General features: G+C 34.5%; 1 protein-coding gene across 3 annotated transcripts in view; it reads left to right on the top strand.

Annotated features, from left to right (window-relative positions):
* Nucleotides 1–2118: 2118 nt before the first annotated feature.
* Abca6 (ATP-binding cassette, sub-family A (ABC1), member 6) overlaps nt 2119–16284 on the top strand; it is a 66299-nt gene continuing 52133 nt past the window's right edge. The window contains exons 1-7 of one of the 3 annotated variants that reach the window (XM_005402109.1): nt 2119–2320; nt 2690–2846; nt 3455–3555; nt 5376–5580; nt 7758–7910; nt 9187–9290; nt 9852–10078. In XM_005402109.1, the coding sequence (XP_005402166.1) occupies nt 3460–3555; nt 5376–5580; nt 7758–7910; nt 9187–9290; nt 9852–10078 (785 nt within the window). In that variant the 5' untranslated portion in view covers nt 2119–2320; nt 2690–2846; nt 3455–3459. The remainder of the gene's footprint in view (nt 2321–2689; nt 2847–3454; nt 3556–5375; nt 5581–7757; nt 7911–9186; nt 9291–9851; nt 10079–16284) is intronic. The other 2 variants (XM_005402108.1, XM_005402110.1) reach the window with 2 other exon arrangements.

Here is a 16284-nt window from a genome sequence, read left to right on the forward strand (position 1 = left end):
TGAGTGATACCAACCATGTAAATGGCCTTCTCCCAGCAACTAGCATATTTTTTTTTATTTTATTTTTTGTCTTTTTGAGCCAGGGTCTCACTATGCAGTTCAGGCTGGCCTTCAGCTCACTTTGTAGCCCAGGCTGGCCTTGAACTCACAATGATCCTCCTGCCTCAGCCTCCCGAGTGCTGGGATTACAGGCATGCGCCACCATGCCCGGTTGGTTCCCTGTCAGCTTTTGCTTGATTCCTGGGGCTCTTCTTTCTGTTCTCTTCACCAAGTTGTTGCGTTCCAGGTGTCTAGACTCTAAATCCTGAAGGTGCTGTCTTACGCTGCTGGCCTTCACTCCCAATGTCTTTTCTTCGGAAATGTGATCACAGAACTAGAATTTGAACCAAATTTATTGTAACGCGCTTATAGCAACTGCTGTCGTATTGTTTCTGTTACTAAACTGGGAGATCTCTCTTCTGTCTCCTTTACCTGACATATGGTATGCATACTTGGAGTTTTCTTTTTTCTGTGTATCACAGAGATTGTCCAGCCATCTGTACTGCTTTCTATAGGTAATAGGTGAAAATTTTCTAGCCTACTTTTAACACTAAACCGTTCTATACAGCTTCTGAATTCATGCAAGGATGTGAATTCCTGCATCCCACTTCATTAAAGATCAAATCCAGCTCACAGAGACCTTAAGAAACTTGAGATCCAGTTCTCAGTCCAATATATCTAATATCTCCTTCTCCATTGTCTGAGATACCACTCATAATTCCAGGAAAAATTAAATTCCCCTTTTCAATTTTATTACCTGAGCATATGCCTTCCTTTTTTTCTTTCAGTGTGTATTAAGTTCTTTTCATTATGTTTTCTTCCTTGTTTATTAAGTTTGGTTGTATATCTAGAATATATTTTACTCACCATTCTCATTTATATTGTCACTGTTTGTAGAGAAATCTTCACATTTAAATGAAGAAAATGGTCTCCACAAATGAAAGTAAACCAGAATTTATTAAGAAGTCAAAGCGAGGAAGACTAAGCACATACAAGAAATAGTATATAACGTAAAATATTTACAATCTAAGAAATAATTGGTTTCATAGCTGCAAATTTTAATATGATTATGAGAAAGGCAGAACAAAAATGACTCCTAAAATGGAGAGTAAAAGTCATAAAAATTTGTAATACAAACTTTTCATTATATTATTGCTGCAAAATTTTAAGTTTGTAGCCTTCCCACAGATCAAGAGACACAAGAACACCTCTACTACCTCTGTTTCTACCATTTAAATGTAAAAGACATACAAGATTTCACTGTTAACTACTTTTAAAAGTAAGACTAATTGCTAAAGATTTATATATATATATATATAGTGGCTTTAGCACTTTCTCTTTTTGGTTATCCAACTTCAGAATATTTCTCAGCTTTATGATTATTAACATCTGTGGATTGGGAGCCATGACAAATATTTGAGATTTCCCAATTCATGGACTTTGGTTTCCTGTTTTGCCTTTTATTGTGGCAGGTCAAGAGAACTTTGCAATTCTTTTCAGAGAGACTTTGAAATGAAAATAGAATACTTTTTCGTTTTTCTTTCCTGTACTCATGCACAAAAATTCACCTGAATTTTTTTTTCTTTAGCCATTAGCAATCTACTTTTATCTTTTTCTTGCATCTTATAAAATCCTGCATTTACTATGAAAACATCAGGGGAAGGGAATTTATTCATTACTATTCATTTGTCCACCTTGCCAGTTTTTCCAAGACAGATTATGGACTGCTTAGCTCTATCAGGGGAAAAAAAAATTCTGCTCCACTATGTTCTGCCTGCTTATTCCAAATCTGACAAATTCACAGATATGTTAAATATCAGTAATGGAAAAAAAGACAGAGATTTCTCATACGAATTTAACTGGTTTCTTGTTATTATTCTTACTCTTCTTTTGCTCTTCCCTCCATCTTTGTCTCATAATGTCCATGGACTAGTACCATTTTTCCTATTTACCATTTCCCCTCTCGGTAGAGTTGAAAGGCCAAATAAACAAACACACGGTTTCTGTTATTCCACCCAATCACAGAACAGTTATTTCCCTGCAGAATAACTGACTGAAGCAAAAAGAACAGAAAACAAAACAGTTTCATCATGTGCAGCTTTGCTTAACTTTTTCAGAAACAACCCCTTTTCAGAAACCAATCTGAGTAAGAGCTGTTGGGAGTAGCCATCCGCTTAAGAAATAAATGAAGAAGCAGCAAAAAAGTTTTAGTTGTTGCACTACACAAAAAGAGAACTGTGGTTTGACTGTTTCCTGAGTACTTATTCTAATTTTCCTGACAGTAAGTAAAGCTTTTATTTTTTTGTGTTATGCCAACTATATGAATGGACACTGTGAAAACCAATCTATTTCTCAGACGTTTCCAAATACTTATATGTTTTATGTTAAAGACTTAGTGTATGAATTTTTGTACTTTTTCCCATCCAACATTTATTGTGTAGATAAACAGTAAAGTATGGAAAACTAGTAAAATTTGCTTTCATATTAGCTGAGGGGGAATTGTGTCAAAATCATGATTTGCAAACTTGAGAGGTTTAAAGTGGGGTATTATAAAAACTGAAAAAATGGTTTGTGTTTGTTTATTTGAAATCATTTAGGTATAAAATATTTTCTCCTGTAAGTTTCTTCTTCTTTAAAAAATGTTTTGTAGTTTGTTTCTTGAGTTACTCAGGGACTTCTGAATTCAGGAAAACAGAGAACTCAGTTTATCTTCCTGTGTCCCAGAATCAAGTTTCAAGTAATTTGAGCCTGGATTATTATCCCACATCCTAATTCATTTGTTAAAAGTTGTTTACTTCATTCTGAAGGTAAGTACTTTCACTGAGGTTATATCTGTTGAGCTTAATTTGTCATTCAGATAAATTCAAATAGAATTTTGCTATTAATTTGATTAGTTCTGAGATTCCTATTAAAATGCAATGAACAAGAAATGACTACTAATAGGATTAGATATAATTTAATTATTGTATTCACAATTTTGAATTCTGATAGGAGGTAAAAATGTGAGGTTGGCTTCCAGATTACAAGCTCTTAACAGTAGATTTTCCACTGTAATACTCTGTTATCATAAAAGAGTGATAATAATCATTCTAATTCTCCACCCAAACTCACTCTACCAGACAGCTTGAAGGGAATATATAAATATTTGAGGTGAAATTTTAGTTATTACAGGGGCTGGGGATTTATCTCAGCGGCAAAAGCGCTTGCCTGGCAAGCGCAAGGTCGTGAGTTCGGTTCCTGGTACCGGAGAAAAACCAAAAAAAAAAAAAAAAAAAAGAAATTTTAGTTATTACAATAATATTTTAAACCATTTGAGCTGTTTGTAGAAGAACTATTTTAACAAAAAGTAAAATCAAAATTTTCTCCTAATACTTATTTTTCTGCTTTACTTTCTCTTTGTTCATTTAATGGACAGGTGAAATGAACAAAACACAGATAAGCATATATCAGCAAACTCAAGCACTTCTGCGTAAGAATTTTCTTAAGAAATGGAGGATGAAAAGGGAGAGCTCATTGGTATGTCTGATGGTTTGCCTCTCTTTACATTTAGCACTCTTATTTGATTGTTTAGTGATTACAAATGTTGTATTTTATTTGTCAGGCTGTATTTATTGATTTTAAGGTTTTCTCTAGTTGCAGTTTGTTTAATTCAGAGACTTACAGCAATTCCCAAATAGTAACATAGAACTGTAAAGAATAAAAGTATTAAACATATTTAAGGAGATGAAGTTAAAATTTAATTATATTGGTAAATTATGGCCAAATGTTACAGCTACCATGTATTATATAAGAAAAAAGTAAAAAAAAAAATTATTTGTAAAAGTTTTAGAGCCAAGAAATAGTAAAAATTTGCCTACTGTAAATTGAGAACTGTTGATTATGTAGTCTTATATTAAAGGCTATTAATTTTCTGCATTAAGATTATTCCCAAGTATTATAATAAAGTAACGCCACTGTTGGTTTGCATTAATCAAATGGTGGGCAAATGACAGGTGACTAGCCTACAACTTATGGCTTCTCAGAATGGAAGTCATTGGCTAAAGTTTGGTAGTAGAGAAGTGGGTTGGATGAGTGGAAGAATCTTCTCTAATCATTCAGGGACTAAAACTTCTTCATGTACGAGCTCTACCATCTTCCTAGATCCTGGAGATGTCCATGGAATCCTCTGAATCCAATCAGTAGGTCAAGAAAAAGATGAATTGAGACAGAAATAATATAGAAGATTGTGTTTAGCTCCATTATCCAGTCCTGATAAGGGCACCTGTGAATTCTGTCTACATTACGTTGGATAGAACTCAATCATTTATTTGGTCCCACTTACTTTTGGGAGCCTGGGGATGTACTCCAGCATTATATCAAGATGGAAGAGATTATTCATATTGGTGATCTACAGATAGTCTCTACATTCAAGCCACTCAGATCCTTCAGTTCTTCTTTCTTCTCCTCCCCCACCCTTTTATTTTTCTTGTTTGTTTAGTATTTACTGGGGATTACACCTAGATAGCACTGAGCTACATCTCCAGGTTAAAAAAAAAAAACTTTTTCTTAGAATTTGGAGTTGCCCAAAGGGCCTCAAACTTATGATCTTTCTCTCTCAGCCTTCCCAGTAGTTAGGATTATAGGCATGTGCCACCATGCCCAGCGTCTTTTATTTTCTAACACAATGATATGATAATTGATAAAAATATTGCTATTTGCCACTATGATCCCTATCTGGAAAACTCAGTGCCTTACAGACTCTAGAATTTGCTACCTAGAAATATGGAGATTGTTACCCTATAAGACATCCTGTTAGTTTTTACATAATCTATTTCCTTGAAAATAAGATCTACCTTGTTAGATCTTATTTTGTGGGAGGGAATGGTCTTCTGAAGTACTTCATGTTTTAATGTAAAAACTGACTTGTATTTACAAAACAGCATAAGAACAATGCAAACAATACAGAGTTACAGGCAAAGTAGTAGGAAGTTAATAATGGTTTTTGTATTATGTATTGATATCTTCAAAGTGGTTTCTCAGGAAAACAAATAGAGACTTATGCTATTTTGTAAATGGGTGTCTGTTTGTTAATATGTTTTCCTTCTTTTATTTTTAAAATAAATTTTAAAAAAAGACAAAACTTGACTTGTAGCACCCATCTAAAAATGATGGACCTGGTTAACAACTCAGGTATTTATTTCCATATTTCTAGGTATTTATTTTTCATTGGGTTGTCATTGATTTGAAGAGTACATAGTTAAACTGGAATTTGTCTTCAACAATTCATCAGTATTGACTGATTTTATGTGAAAAGTATCTAAATCCATTCTTTTCTATATTTTTAAAATGTTTTATAGGAATGGGGCATCCCAATACTTCTAGGACTGTATGCAGGTGTATTTTCATATTTTGGAGAAACTATCCAGTTTCCTGGAATGCCTCCTCAAGATCTTGGGAGGGTAGATAAATTTAATAGTTCTTCTATAATGGTCATATACACACCAGTCTCTAACATAACCCAGCAAATAATGAATAAAACAACATTTGCTCCTTTTATGAAAGGTAGGTGTACTAAAGGCAAGAAAGAATTACTGATTACTTTTTTCTATAAGATGTATACATGTTAATTTGAAGTCACAGTGATACATTCTACTAACTAAATAACTATCAGGGTATGTCAGTCTGGGTTGGAAGTTGTTTTCTTTCAGGATCTGAAACACTTCAGTCCAAGCTGTTCTTGACTTGATGGTTTGTGCTGAGAAATCTGCCATGATTCTGATAGGCTTTCCTTTATAGTGACCTGTTTCTTTTCTCTAACAGCTTTTCATATTCTGTTCTTTTGCTAAATTTCTGGGATCTTGATTATTGTATGTCTGGGTATAGATTTATTTTGGTTGTAGCTAATTGGAGTTCTATATGCCTCATTTACTGTATGTCAGATTCTTTTTCTATGCTTGGGAAATTTTCTGCTATTACTTCTGCAAAGTTTTTTATGTCATTTGTGTTGACTCCTGCTGTTTCATTGTCACCTGTTGCTCTTATGTTGTTTTCCTTTGCATTATCTTGCAGCTCTTGAATTGTTATTTTCTGGTTCCTTGTTATTTTTAAGAGTTTCTTCCTTTCACGATCATTAGCTGCAATACTGTCTTCAAGGTCTGAAACTCTATCTTCAGCTTCATTCGGTCGGTTTTGCCAGCTTTTGAGGAAATTTTAAATTTTCTGGATACCTGTTTGAATCTGTTTCCTACATTCTAATTCCTCCCTATATTGTTCATTCAAGCAGTTTTGCCAGCTTTTGATAGAATTTAAAATTTTCTGGATACCTGTTTGAATCTGTTTCATACATTCTAATTCTTTCCTATATTGTTCATTCAAGGTTTCCATCATTTTTCTATGCTCTTCTACTTTTTATCTATATCTTCTTTGGATGTGCTGAGCAATTCTTCATTATTGTTGTCATTTCTTTTTTTTTAACTGAGAGATTATATCTGATCTGATTTCATCTGTGACCTAATGGAGTATTTTCTTTATTTCAGTTGCTATCATTTCAGAAATTTCAGGTGTGTGACTTCCAAACTTTTCTATGTTGGTGTCTCCTGGGCTTGTTCTAGGTCAGGTGGAGGTCTGAGGTTGCATTTTGCTCTTTCATTTTATCATTTCCCTGGAGGTTCCCTACAGCTCAGCCTCACTACCGTGATGGTGTGGGAGTGGCAGGGCAAAGACCTGGGCAAAGGTCTCCAGTGCTCAGTATGGCTCCTGTGATGGGGTAGGGGGTAGGGTGCAGTCTCTGATGCTCTCAAAGCTTTCCAGGGCTCAGCTTGGCTCCCATCCCAGTGGGGGAAGGATGAGGGTGTCTCACCAAGGTTCCCAAAGCTGTCTGGGGCTCAAAAAGGTGTTTAAGTCACAAGAGTTATCCTTCTAAGTCTTCTCAGCTTGATGAAGATTCAGTTTGGGAAGGCCCACACTTCTGCTGGCCACAACAGGTGTATAATTTCAGATTTACAGAATAGTGACTAGAAGAATATATCCATTGGTGTGTGTGTGTGTATTTCTTTAATAAGGAAGTGCAACAATTATGATTTATAGCTCAGGAGAAGAATCTAATAAAAGATTGAGTCATAGATATTGCATCGTAATTATGGAAAATGAAATGGATAATGAAAATTATTCTTTTCTGCATGTAGTATCATTTGTAGACATCTTTAGAAGTCCTCATCCTAAATTAGGTCAAGATTAGAAATAATACTGTATTAAATTCATCGGCAAGTGGGGTACAATCTGGCTATTACTCAATTTCTAACAAGTGAGATTTCTGGGTGTTAAAAACAGTCACTTTATCTTGTTTTCTTTATAAGACAAAGGTAATATAAATTGTCTTTGTTTAAGGAAATACAACATCCAAAATTCTCAGCTATATAGTAACTAAAATATTTTTTGTGTATTTAATTTTCTTATTAATTACTTATCCCACCATAAAGTTATTTATGTACCTAACACTTGCCTGATGTTTACCATCATTAAAAGAAAACACTTAATTCTAATGTATTTCTCCTGATTCTAGAGTCTCGAACATTATATTTAAATTTCCCACCTTGCCTTTTAGTTCATTTGATTTCATGGGAAAAGATTTTTATTTTAAATATAATGGAATATCTAATAACACATTGGTGCATATCACATTTGTTTTGGTGAAACTCTTTGACAATTTTCTATGTCTATTTTTACCTTGTATTTCACAGAAGAAAGAATCATCGGGGTGCCAAATAAAAAATATATGGATAAATTGCTGTTACAGAATTTACCACATGCTGTGGGAATCATCTTTAATGATACTTTTTCTTACAAGTTGACCGTTTTTCAAGGGCCATTGGTGAAGGAAGATGATTTATCAGGTGAGTTTTCATATAAAATTTCATGACATAAAATTTCATGTTTTTAACTAAAAGAATAGGTGGGAGTGCACAACAGAGATTCTTTCAATGGCATCTGAGAAAATAGAATGACAGTTTATTGTTGAACTTATTCCAAATCCAAAAATACATTCCCACTAGAGTTTTACCATGTAAAGATTGTAGAATAATTCCACATATGCCTACTGAGCTCTTGGGTGTATGTTTCAAAGCATGCAAGGGTGATTGAGACTGATATGTCCCAACACCATGTGAGATTACAATGTAGTAGGAAAGATAGACATTAAATAATTAGTAGCAAATCTAATGTCTCCTGTGGGGAGTTAGCCCAGGAGTATGTCAGATCTGAGGAACTAGTGGCACTGTATTTCAGAGAGAAGAAAGACAAATGTGAAGAACCTGGGGTGAGAAAGAGAACTGTGGAAGAAGTACATGAAAAGTAATGTGAAGGGAGGATAAAGCTAAAGATACTCTTGGGCTAGGTCCTGTGGCATCTTGTAAACCTAGAATATTGGATAAGTCACTGATGCACTTTAATCCAGGCAAAATAAGCAAACCCTCCTGATTCAGCCCAGAGATGTATTGCAAATGTTTCATGGAGAATCTAACAAAACCTCCCAGTGAGTTGATGGTGCCTCCAGTGATAACGAAGGCAGCTGAAGGGAAGAGAGACTGATGGATTAGAAGATCCCTTAGAGAAAGAACTGATGCTACCAGTAGAAGCTGTTCTTTCCCATTCATTCACTGAGTGCTAATATATGCTCTGTGGTTCTGGGGACTGACATTAACAAAGCATAGAGCTTACTATACACTGAACAAAGTACAATAAAGCAAGGTTAACAGATAAATTGTAGAAGAGTGATTTTTAGCTATTTTATTTGTAGTGACTTCTGTGATAGTTACTTTTGAGCAGAGATCCAGATGAGCGGAAAGAGTGAAGTTCGTATTCATCTGGAATGAGAATATTCAAGAGCAAAGAATGTTGTAGGGCTGGAAAGTGTTTGGCATTTTGAGGCATGGCATGGCGTTTAGTATTTTTGAAGCAGAATGTTCACTTTCATCTTCTTTTTATTTTATAAGATTTACTGTGCATTTGTGGTCTTTATCAATAAAATTACCTTAGGAAGAACTTCCATTTGCTTCCTTTTTTGAGGGTAAAAGCTCTGACTGATGGATTGTTTTCCCTTAGATTCTTGTTTCTTATTCCCCTACTCCTCTCCTCCTATAATGGTGCGTATGCTTTTCTTTGTGCTTACAGCTCATTGCTGGAAGGGAAATGATGATTTTTCATGCATATTGTCCAGCTACTGGAATGGAGGATTTGTACCTTTGCAAAGTATCATCAATGCTGCTATTATAGAAGTAAGCCTTCAACTGAAAAGCTGTAATGTATCTTTTGGTTAGTTTAACATAGTATAATATAAACTAACTCCAGCAGCACCAAGGTTTTGATGAAAGAGGACTGTCTTAGTTCACTGATGTTGCTATAACCAAATACCTGATACTGGTTAATTTATAAAGAACAGGAATTTGTTTCTTATAGTTTTATAAGCTGGGAAGTATAAGATCAAGAGAACCTGTCTTCTGTCCAGCCCTTTGGTATAGCACTGATCTGTTCCAAGTAGGTGTACTGATCTAGTCCCTCATTACTTCATCACTTCCCAAAGTCCACATCTCTAATGTCAACACAGTGGGGATGAAATTTCAACATAAACTTTAGAGGGGACACATTCAAACCATAGAAATGACATATACTCAGGTTCCCTGCTATCTTTCACCCAGTTTCCCCTAATGCTAAAATCTTGCATAACTATAGTGCAATATTAAAACTAAGAAATTGACATCCATAACTCCACAAAACTTACTCAGACTTCAGCAATATCTGTCCTTTCAATAATGATTTATGTTCCTCTAAATTTTTAGACCACAACAAATCACCCTGTGATGGAAGAGTTGATGTCAGTTACTGCTGTAAATATGAAGACATTACCGTTTATTTCTAGAGGCATTCTGCAAAATGAGATCTTTATTTTACTCTGCTTGATTTACTTCTCCTCATTTATATATTTTGTATCACTGGAGGTTACAAAAGAGAGAAAAAAGTGTAAGAATTTGATGAAAATGATGGGTCTACAAGATTCAGCATTCTGGTGAGTGATTAACTCAAATAGTACACGTTGATTAACAGAGAAACTCACACAGTGAGAAAAGGTTATTCTTTCTGAACATCATGGTTTAAATGATGTACTGGCTGCTTTTTCTTTGTTATGAATTCTTGATTTAATACTTAAATTTGCCATGGAAAACAATGGTTACAATTTACTGAGCACTTTTTCTGTGCCATTAATACTCTAAACTAAGCCTGGGATAGAGGCACTGCCGTCCAACTTGTAAACAAGGAAAGTGAAAGTGAAAGAGAGTCAGAGGTGTGCAGTGCCTAGATGGTGAGTGTCGGATCTGGGACTCCAACTAAGGTGTTCTGATGTAGCTCTTCTGCTCTTCTGCTTAATCTACCAGTGATCAGCCATTTTCTCCAAGCTTCCTGGTGTTGAAGAAAGTAGAGTCCAAAAGGTTCAGAGACTTGGCCACCAGGCACTTATTTCTTTGAAGGAAGTAAATATCACATGTTACAGTTAAATGAGATAGCTCATGTAATGTGCCCAGAACATATAGCACATAGGCTAGCATGTAGAAAGACTTAACCAGAACTTTTGCTTGGTGTGTTAATATTTATATCTTCCATGTGCCACAAATGATTTACAATGATTGAGAAATATAAACGTGTTTATATACATGCCTTCATGGGTTTGTATCATAAAACAAATAACTGCATCAAAACAAAGAGCAAAATAACAAATAAGATTATTAAACAGAAAAGCAAATCATACAAACTCTAAACTCACAAGAAGACAGAATTTTACAAGATTATCAGCGATAGAATGTGTATTGCCTAGAAAAGTGAAAAAAAAAATCTGTTTACTTTACCCCCAAAGAACATAAATAGTTTTAAAATACTGAGTCATGGGGAATAACTCTCCATGTATCCCTCATATCAAGAAAATATTCTCTATGCATGTGGAATAATTTGTAATGGATATATAATTATTTATTGAATAAATCTTTGCAAGCTACACATTCCCTGCAATATTCTGATCTATGAAATTTTTATCTCTCTGTTAAGTATATTTTCCCAACAGAGAGAACTTTATTTTTAATTAAGTTTATTGGTATACATTAGATATACATAATGATCACATTCACCATAGGGAATTTACACCTGTACATGATAGATCTTGATTCCTCTTTTTTCCCCTCCCTTCAACCCTACTTCCCCTTCTTTAGAAAACTTTTTTTCCATTGTACCCTTCTTTTCTCATCTTATCATTTTACTTTTCTTCCTTTCCCCTCTGCCTTCCTAGTTCACCTTTCCTTTTGAAAATTTTCTTCCATTTCACCATATCTATTGTAAATTTTGACTCTTATTTATACTTTCAGTTTCTCACATCAGAGAGATATTGTAATATTTATACAAGTGTGTCTGATTTACTCACTTAAGAGTATGCTCTCAAGGTCCATCCATTTAGATATAAATGCCTCTAGTGTATCCTTCTTTATGGCGGAGTAGTACTGCATTATATAAAAAACCCATATCTTTTTTATCCATTCATTAGTTGATGTGCATTTGGGTTGTTGCCAACATTTAGCTATTACAGACTGTGCTGCTATAAACATGGGTTTACATATATCGCTGTGGTGTGATGTTTTTAATTCTTTGGGGAAGATACCCAGAAGAGGAATACCTGGGTCAAATGGGACCTTTAGTCTTAGTGTTTCTGAGGAGCCTCCACAGGGTTGCACCTGTCTTCACTTCTACCAAGAGTGGATAAGTGTTCCTTTTCCCCCACAGCTCCACCAGCATTTGTTATTGATTTCTTGACAATCACCATTCTTCTGGAGTGAAACAGAATCTGTGTTGTCTTGATTTGAATCTCTCCAGTGATCAATGACGTTGAACATTTTTTCATACATTTGTTTGGCATTCGCACTTTTTCATCTGAGAAGTGTGTACTCATCTCAGATGCCCAATTGGATCGGGTCTCTAAATTTGAGGAGTCTGATTTTTTTCAATTCTTTATAAATTCTAGATATTAGTCCTTTAAAGAATAGATGGCTAAAATTTTTTTCCCACTCTGGGTTGTCTTTTTACTCTGTTGGTGATTTCTTTGGCTGTGTGAAAGCTTTTTAATAAGAGGAGATCCCAGTTGTGGATTCTTTGTAGTATTTCCTGTACAATCAGGGTTTTGCTCATGAATTCTTTTCCTATACCTGTGTCTTCAAGGGTTCTACGTATTCTCTCCTCCAGTAGATTTAGTGTTTCTGTTCCAGTATTTAGATATTTGATCCATTTCAGTTTTCATTTAATATATGGTAAAAGATATGGGTCTAGTTTTAGTCTTCAGCATGTTGAAAGCCAGTTTTTCCAGGACCATTTATTAAACAGGCTATCTTTCTGTCAGTGAAGGTGTTTGGTCCCTTTGTAAAAGACAAGGTTGTATCCTTGGGTCTTTTTTGTTGTTGTGTTGACTTTTGTTTTTTGGGGATTTTTTTTTCTAGTACCATGTGCTTTTATTACAGTAGCTCTGTAGTATAATTTCAAGTCAGGAATTGTGATGCCACCTGACTTGCCTTTGTTGCCCAGAATTATTTTGGTGATTTTAGGTGTCTTCTCATTCCAAATGAATTTTAGGAATCCTTTCTGTATTTTTGTGAGGTATGCTAGTGATTTGTGATTGAGATTGCATTAAATCTGTGTAACAATTTTGGGAGTATGGCCATTTTCACTATGCTAGTTCTTCCTACCAAAGAGCAAGATATGGCTTTACATTTTCCGTTATCCTCCTCCATCTCTATTTTTAGGGTGCCCTCACTTGCAATATAGAGTTCTTTTACTCCCTTTGTTAGACTGATTCCTAACTATTTCAAATTTTCTATGCTATTGTGAAAGGTATTGTTTTCCTAATTTCCCTCAGCGAGTTTGCTATCTGTGTATTATATTGCTATTGAGTGTCAATTCTGTATCCAACTAGCAACTAAATTTGATTATTAAATCCAGAAATCTTTTGGTGGGGCTTTTGGGGTCTTTTATGTAGAGTATCATGTCAGCTGCAAATAATAATAATTTAATTTCTTTTTTTCCTATATTTATTCTTTTTATTTCTTTCTGTTGTCTCATTGCTCTGGCTAATGTTTCCAGAAATATATTGAATAGACATGGTGATAATGGATATTCTTGTCTTGTTCTTGATTTTAGAGTGAAAGCTTTCAGATTTTGTTCATCTAGTATGATGTTGGATGTTGGTTTGTCGTAGATTTTTACCAGATTGAGGTAAAGACCATCTATTCCAATTTTCTCTAGGGTTTTTTTTTTTTTAATCATGAATGAATGTTTGACTTTGTCAACTGTTTTTTTCATCTCTATTGAGATGATCATGTGATTTTTTTGTCTTTGGCTTTGTTGATATAGTGTGTATTGCACTTTTTGATTTATATATGTTGAACCATCCCTGTGATGAATCTTACTTGGTCATAGTGTGTAATCTTCTTGATGATCTGCAGCACTCTATTTGTCAGTATCTTATTGAGGATTTTGCCATTTATTTTCATTAGGGAGATTGGCCTATAGTTCTCCTTTTTGGTTAGAGTCTTCTCTGGTTTTGATATCAAGGTAATACTTGCTTCCAGGAATGACTTTGAGAGTATTATTTACTTTCAATTTCATTTAAGAGCTTGAGGAGTAATGGCAGTAGATCTTCTCTAAATTTCTTGTAGAATTCAACAGTGAAGCCATTGGAACCTCGGCTTTTTCTTTGTTGGTAATTTTTTTTTTGGTTTTTCTCCAGTACCGGGAACCGAACTCATGACCTTGCGCTTGCCAGGCAGGCGCTTTGCCGCTGAGCTAAATCCCCAGCCCCTGTTGGTAAATTTTTAATTACATTTTCAATTTCATTTACAGGTGTTTGGTTAGTTTTTATAACTTCTTGATTCAACTTTGGTAAGTCATATGTATCTAGGAATCTATCCATTTCTTCTGTTTTCCATTGTGTTAGAATAAAGTTTCTGAAAGTAGGTATTGATGATCTTCTGGATTTCCACAGGCTCTGTTGTGATTTCATCCTTTTTGTTCCTAACTGCACGAGTTTGAGTCTCTTGTTTCCTTTTTTTGATAAGGTTAGCTAAAGGTTTATCAAATTTAATATTTCAAAGAACCAGCTCTTCAATTCATTGATTCTTTGTATTGTTTTCTTTATCTCAATTTCATTAATTTCTGACCTGATCTTTATAATTTCTTCCCTCCTATGAGGTTTTGGCTTCATTTGCTCTTATTTTTCTAGAAGTTTGAAGTTCCACATTAGGTTGTTAATTTGAGGTCACTTGTTTTTCTGATAAGAGAATTCACCACTATAAATTTCTCTTGCAGGATGGCTTTCCTTGACTCTCATAAGTTCTGGTATGTTGTATCAGTATTATCATTTAATTGTAGATACAATTTAATTTAATTTAATTTAATCTGTGGCCCATTGGCTGTTCAGGAGGGTGTTAATTAATTTTCATGTGTTTATGAAGTTTTTGTGTTTTCTTTTGTCACTTACTTCCAATTTCATTGCACTATGGTCAGACAATATGCATGGAATAATATCAGTTCCTTGGCATTTATTGAAGCATACTGTATGAGCTAGTATGTGGTGTATTTTGGAGAACATTCCATGAGTAGTTGAGAAGAATCTCTATTCTTATATGGTGGGATGGAACACTCTGTAGACATCTACTATGTCTATTTGTTCACAGGTTTGGTTCAGTTCTGATATCTTTATATCGATTTTTTTGTCTAGTTGATCTATCTGTTTGTGACAGTGGGGGTATTAAGGTCCTCCATTACAATTTTATTAGTGCTTTATTTTTCATGTTTATTAATGTTTCTTTCATGTAGTTGGGTCCACTTGTATGTGGTGTATATATATTTGTGATTGTTATCTTTTCTTCTTGGAGTTTTCCCTTAACAAGTATGTAAGGATCTTCTTTATCTCCTTTGATCAGTTTTTGACTTGTTCTGGTTTACCTTCTCTGCAAATATAATAGCTACCCCTGCTTTTTTCTGCGTTCCTGTCACATGGAGTATTGTTTTCCACCCTTTAACTTTCAGGGTATAAATTTCTTGTTAAGTTAAGTGTGTTTCTTGTGTCAGAATAGTATTGGATCTTGTTTCTTATCCATTCTGTCAGTTTATTTTTTTATTGGGGAATTGAGGCCATTTATATTGGTGCTTATAACTGTTATGTATTTGCTTATCCTTATCATATTATTTTCCTGTTGTTGGTTCCCTGCCTTTCTTCTCTGTTTAATTGCTTGCTGTACCTGGTAGCTTCTTTCTATTGGTGTTCTTGGAACTGTGGTCTTTGTTATCTCTTTTTAAAAATATCCTTCAGAACATTTTGTACAGCTGGTTTCGTGGTCATGAATTTCTTCAGTTGTTGTTTGTTATGGAAGTGTCTTATTTCTTTATTGATTTTGAAAGATAGTTTTGCAGGGTACAGCAATCTGGGTTGGAGATTATTTCCTTTCAAGACCTGAAATACTTCACTCCAAGCTCCCCCTGATTTAAAGGTTTGTGTTGAAAAGTCTGCTGTGATTGTGATGGGCTTTCCTTTACAGGTGATTTGTTTCCTTTCTCTAGCAACTTTTAACATTCTATTCTTGTACTGAACTTCTGGAATCTCAGTTATTACATGGCTTGGTGTAAATTTATTTTGGACATGATTAATTGGGATTTCATATGCCTCACTTATTTGTATGTCAAATCTTTTTCCATGTTTGGGAAGTTTTCTGCCATTACTTCAGCAAACAGGTTTTTTTTATGGCATTTTTGCTGTGTCCAACTTTGTTTTTCTTTTCCAACTTTCTATTGACTATGATCCAAAGAGAATTTTAATTTATATGAATTGTAAAACAGAAAAAGAGGAAGTCATGTCTTTAAAAATAGAGAAGAATTTTTTTTGAAGTGCATATGGGAAAATAAAAATGGATTTATAGCCACCCACAAAGTTTGTTAGAAAGAAACACACAGGGAATCATTGTGCAAAGGGCTTCCTTCCAATTTAGAACAAGTCCTCTGGGACAGAATGGTGGTAGTCACCCAAAGCTAGAGAGTCTCCAATCAATCTCATATTAAAGTTGAAACAGTATTGTATATTTGAGCTGATTTGTTCTCAGGATAATTCTTAGATGTATGTAACTTAAAGCTAGGGATATGAACTCATATACGCATCCTCATAAGCAAGAAGAAAAAGATTTTAAAACA

The sequence above is a fragment of the Chinchilla lanigera genome, unplaced genomic scaffold (genome assembly GCF_000276665.1).
Source record: "Chinchilla lanigera isolate Chin_1 unplaced genomic scaffold, ChiLan1.0 scaffold00077, whole genome shotgun sequence".
NCBI classification, from domain to species: Eukaryota; Metazoa; Chordata; class Mammalia; order Rodentia; family Chinchillidae; genus Chinchilla; species Chinchilla lanigera.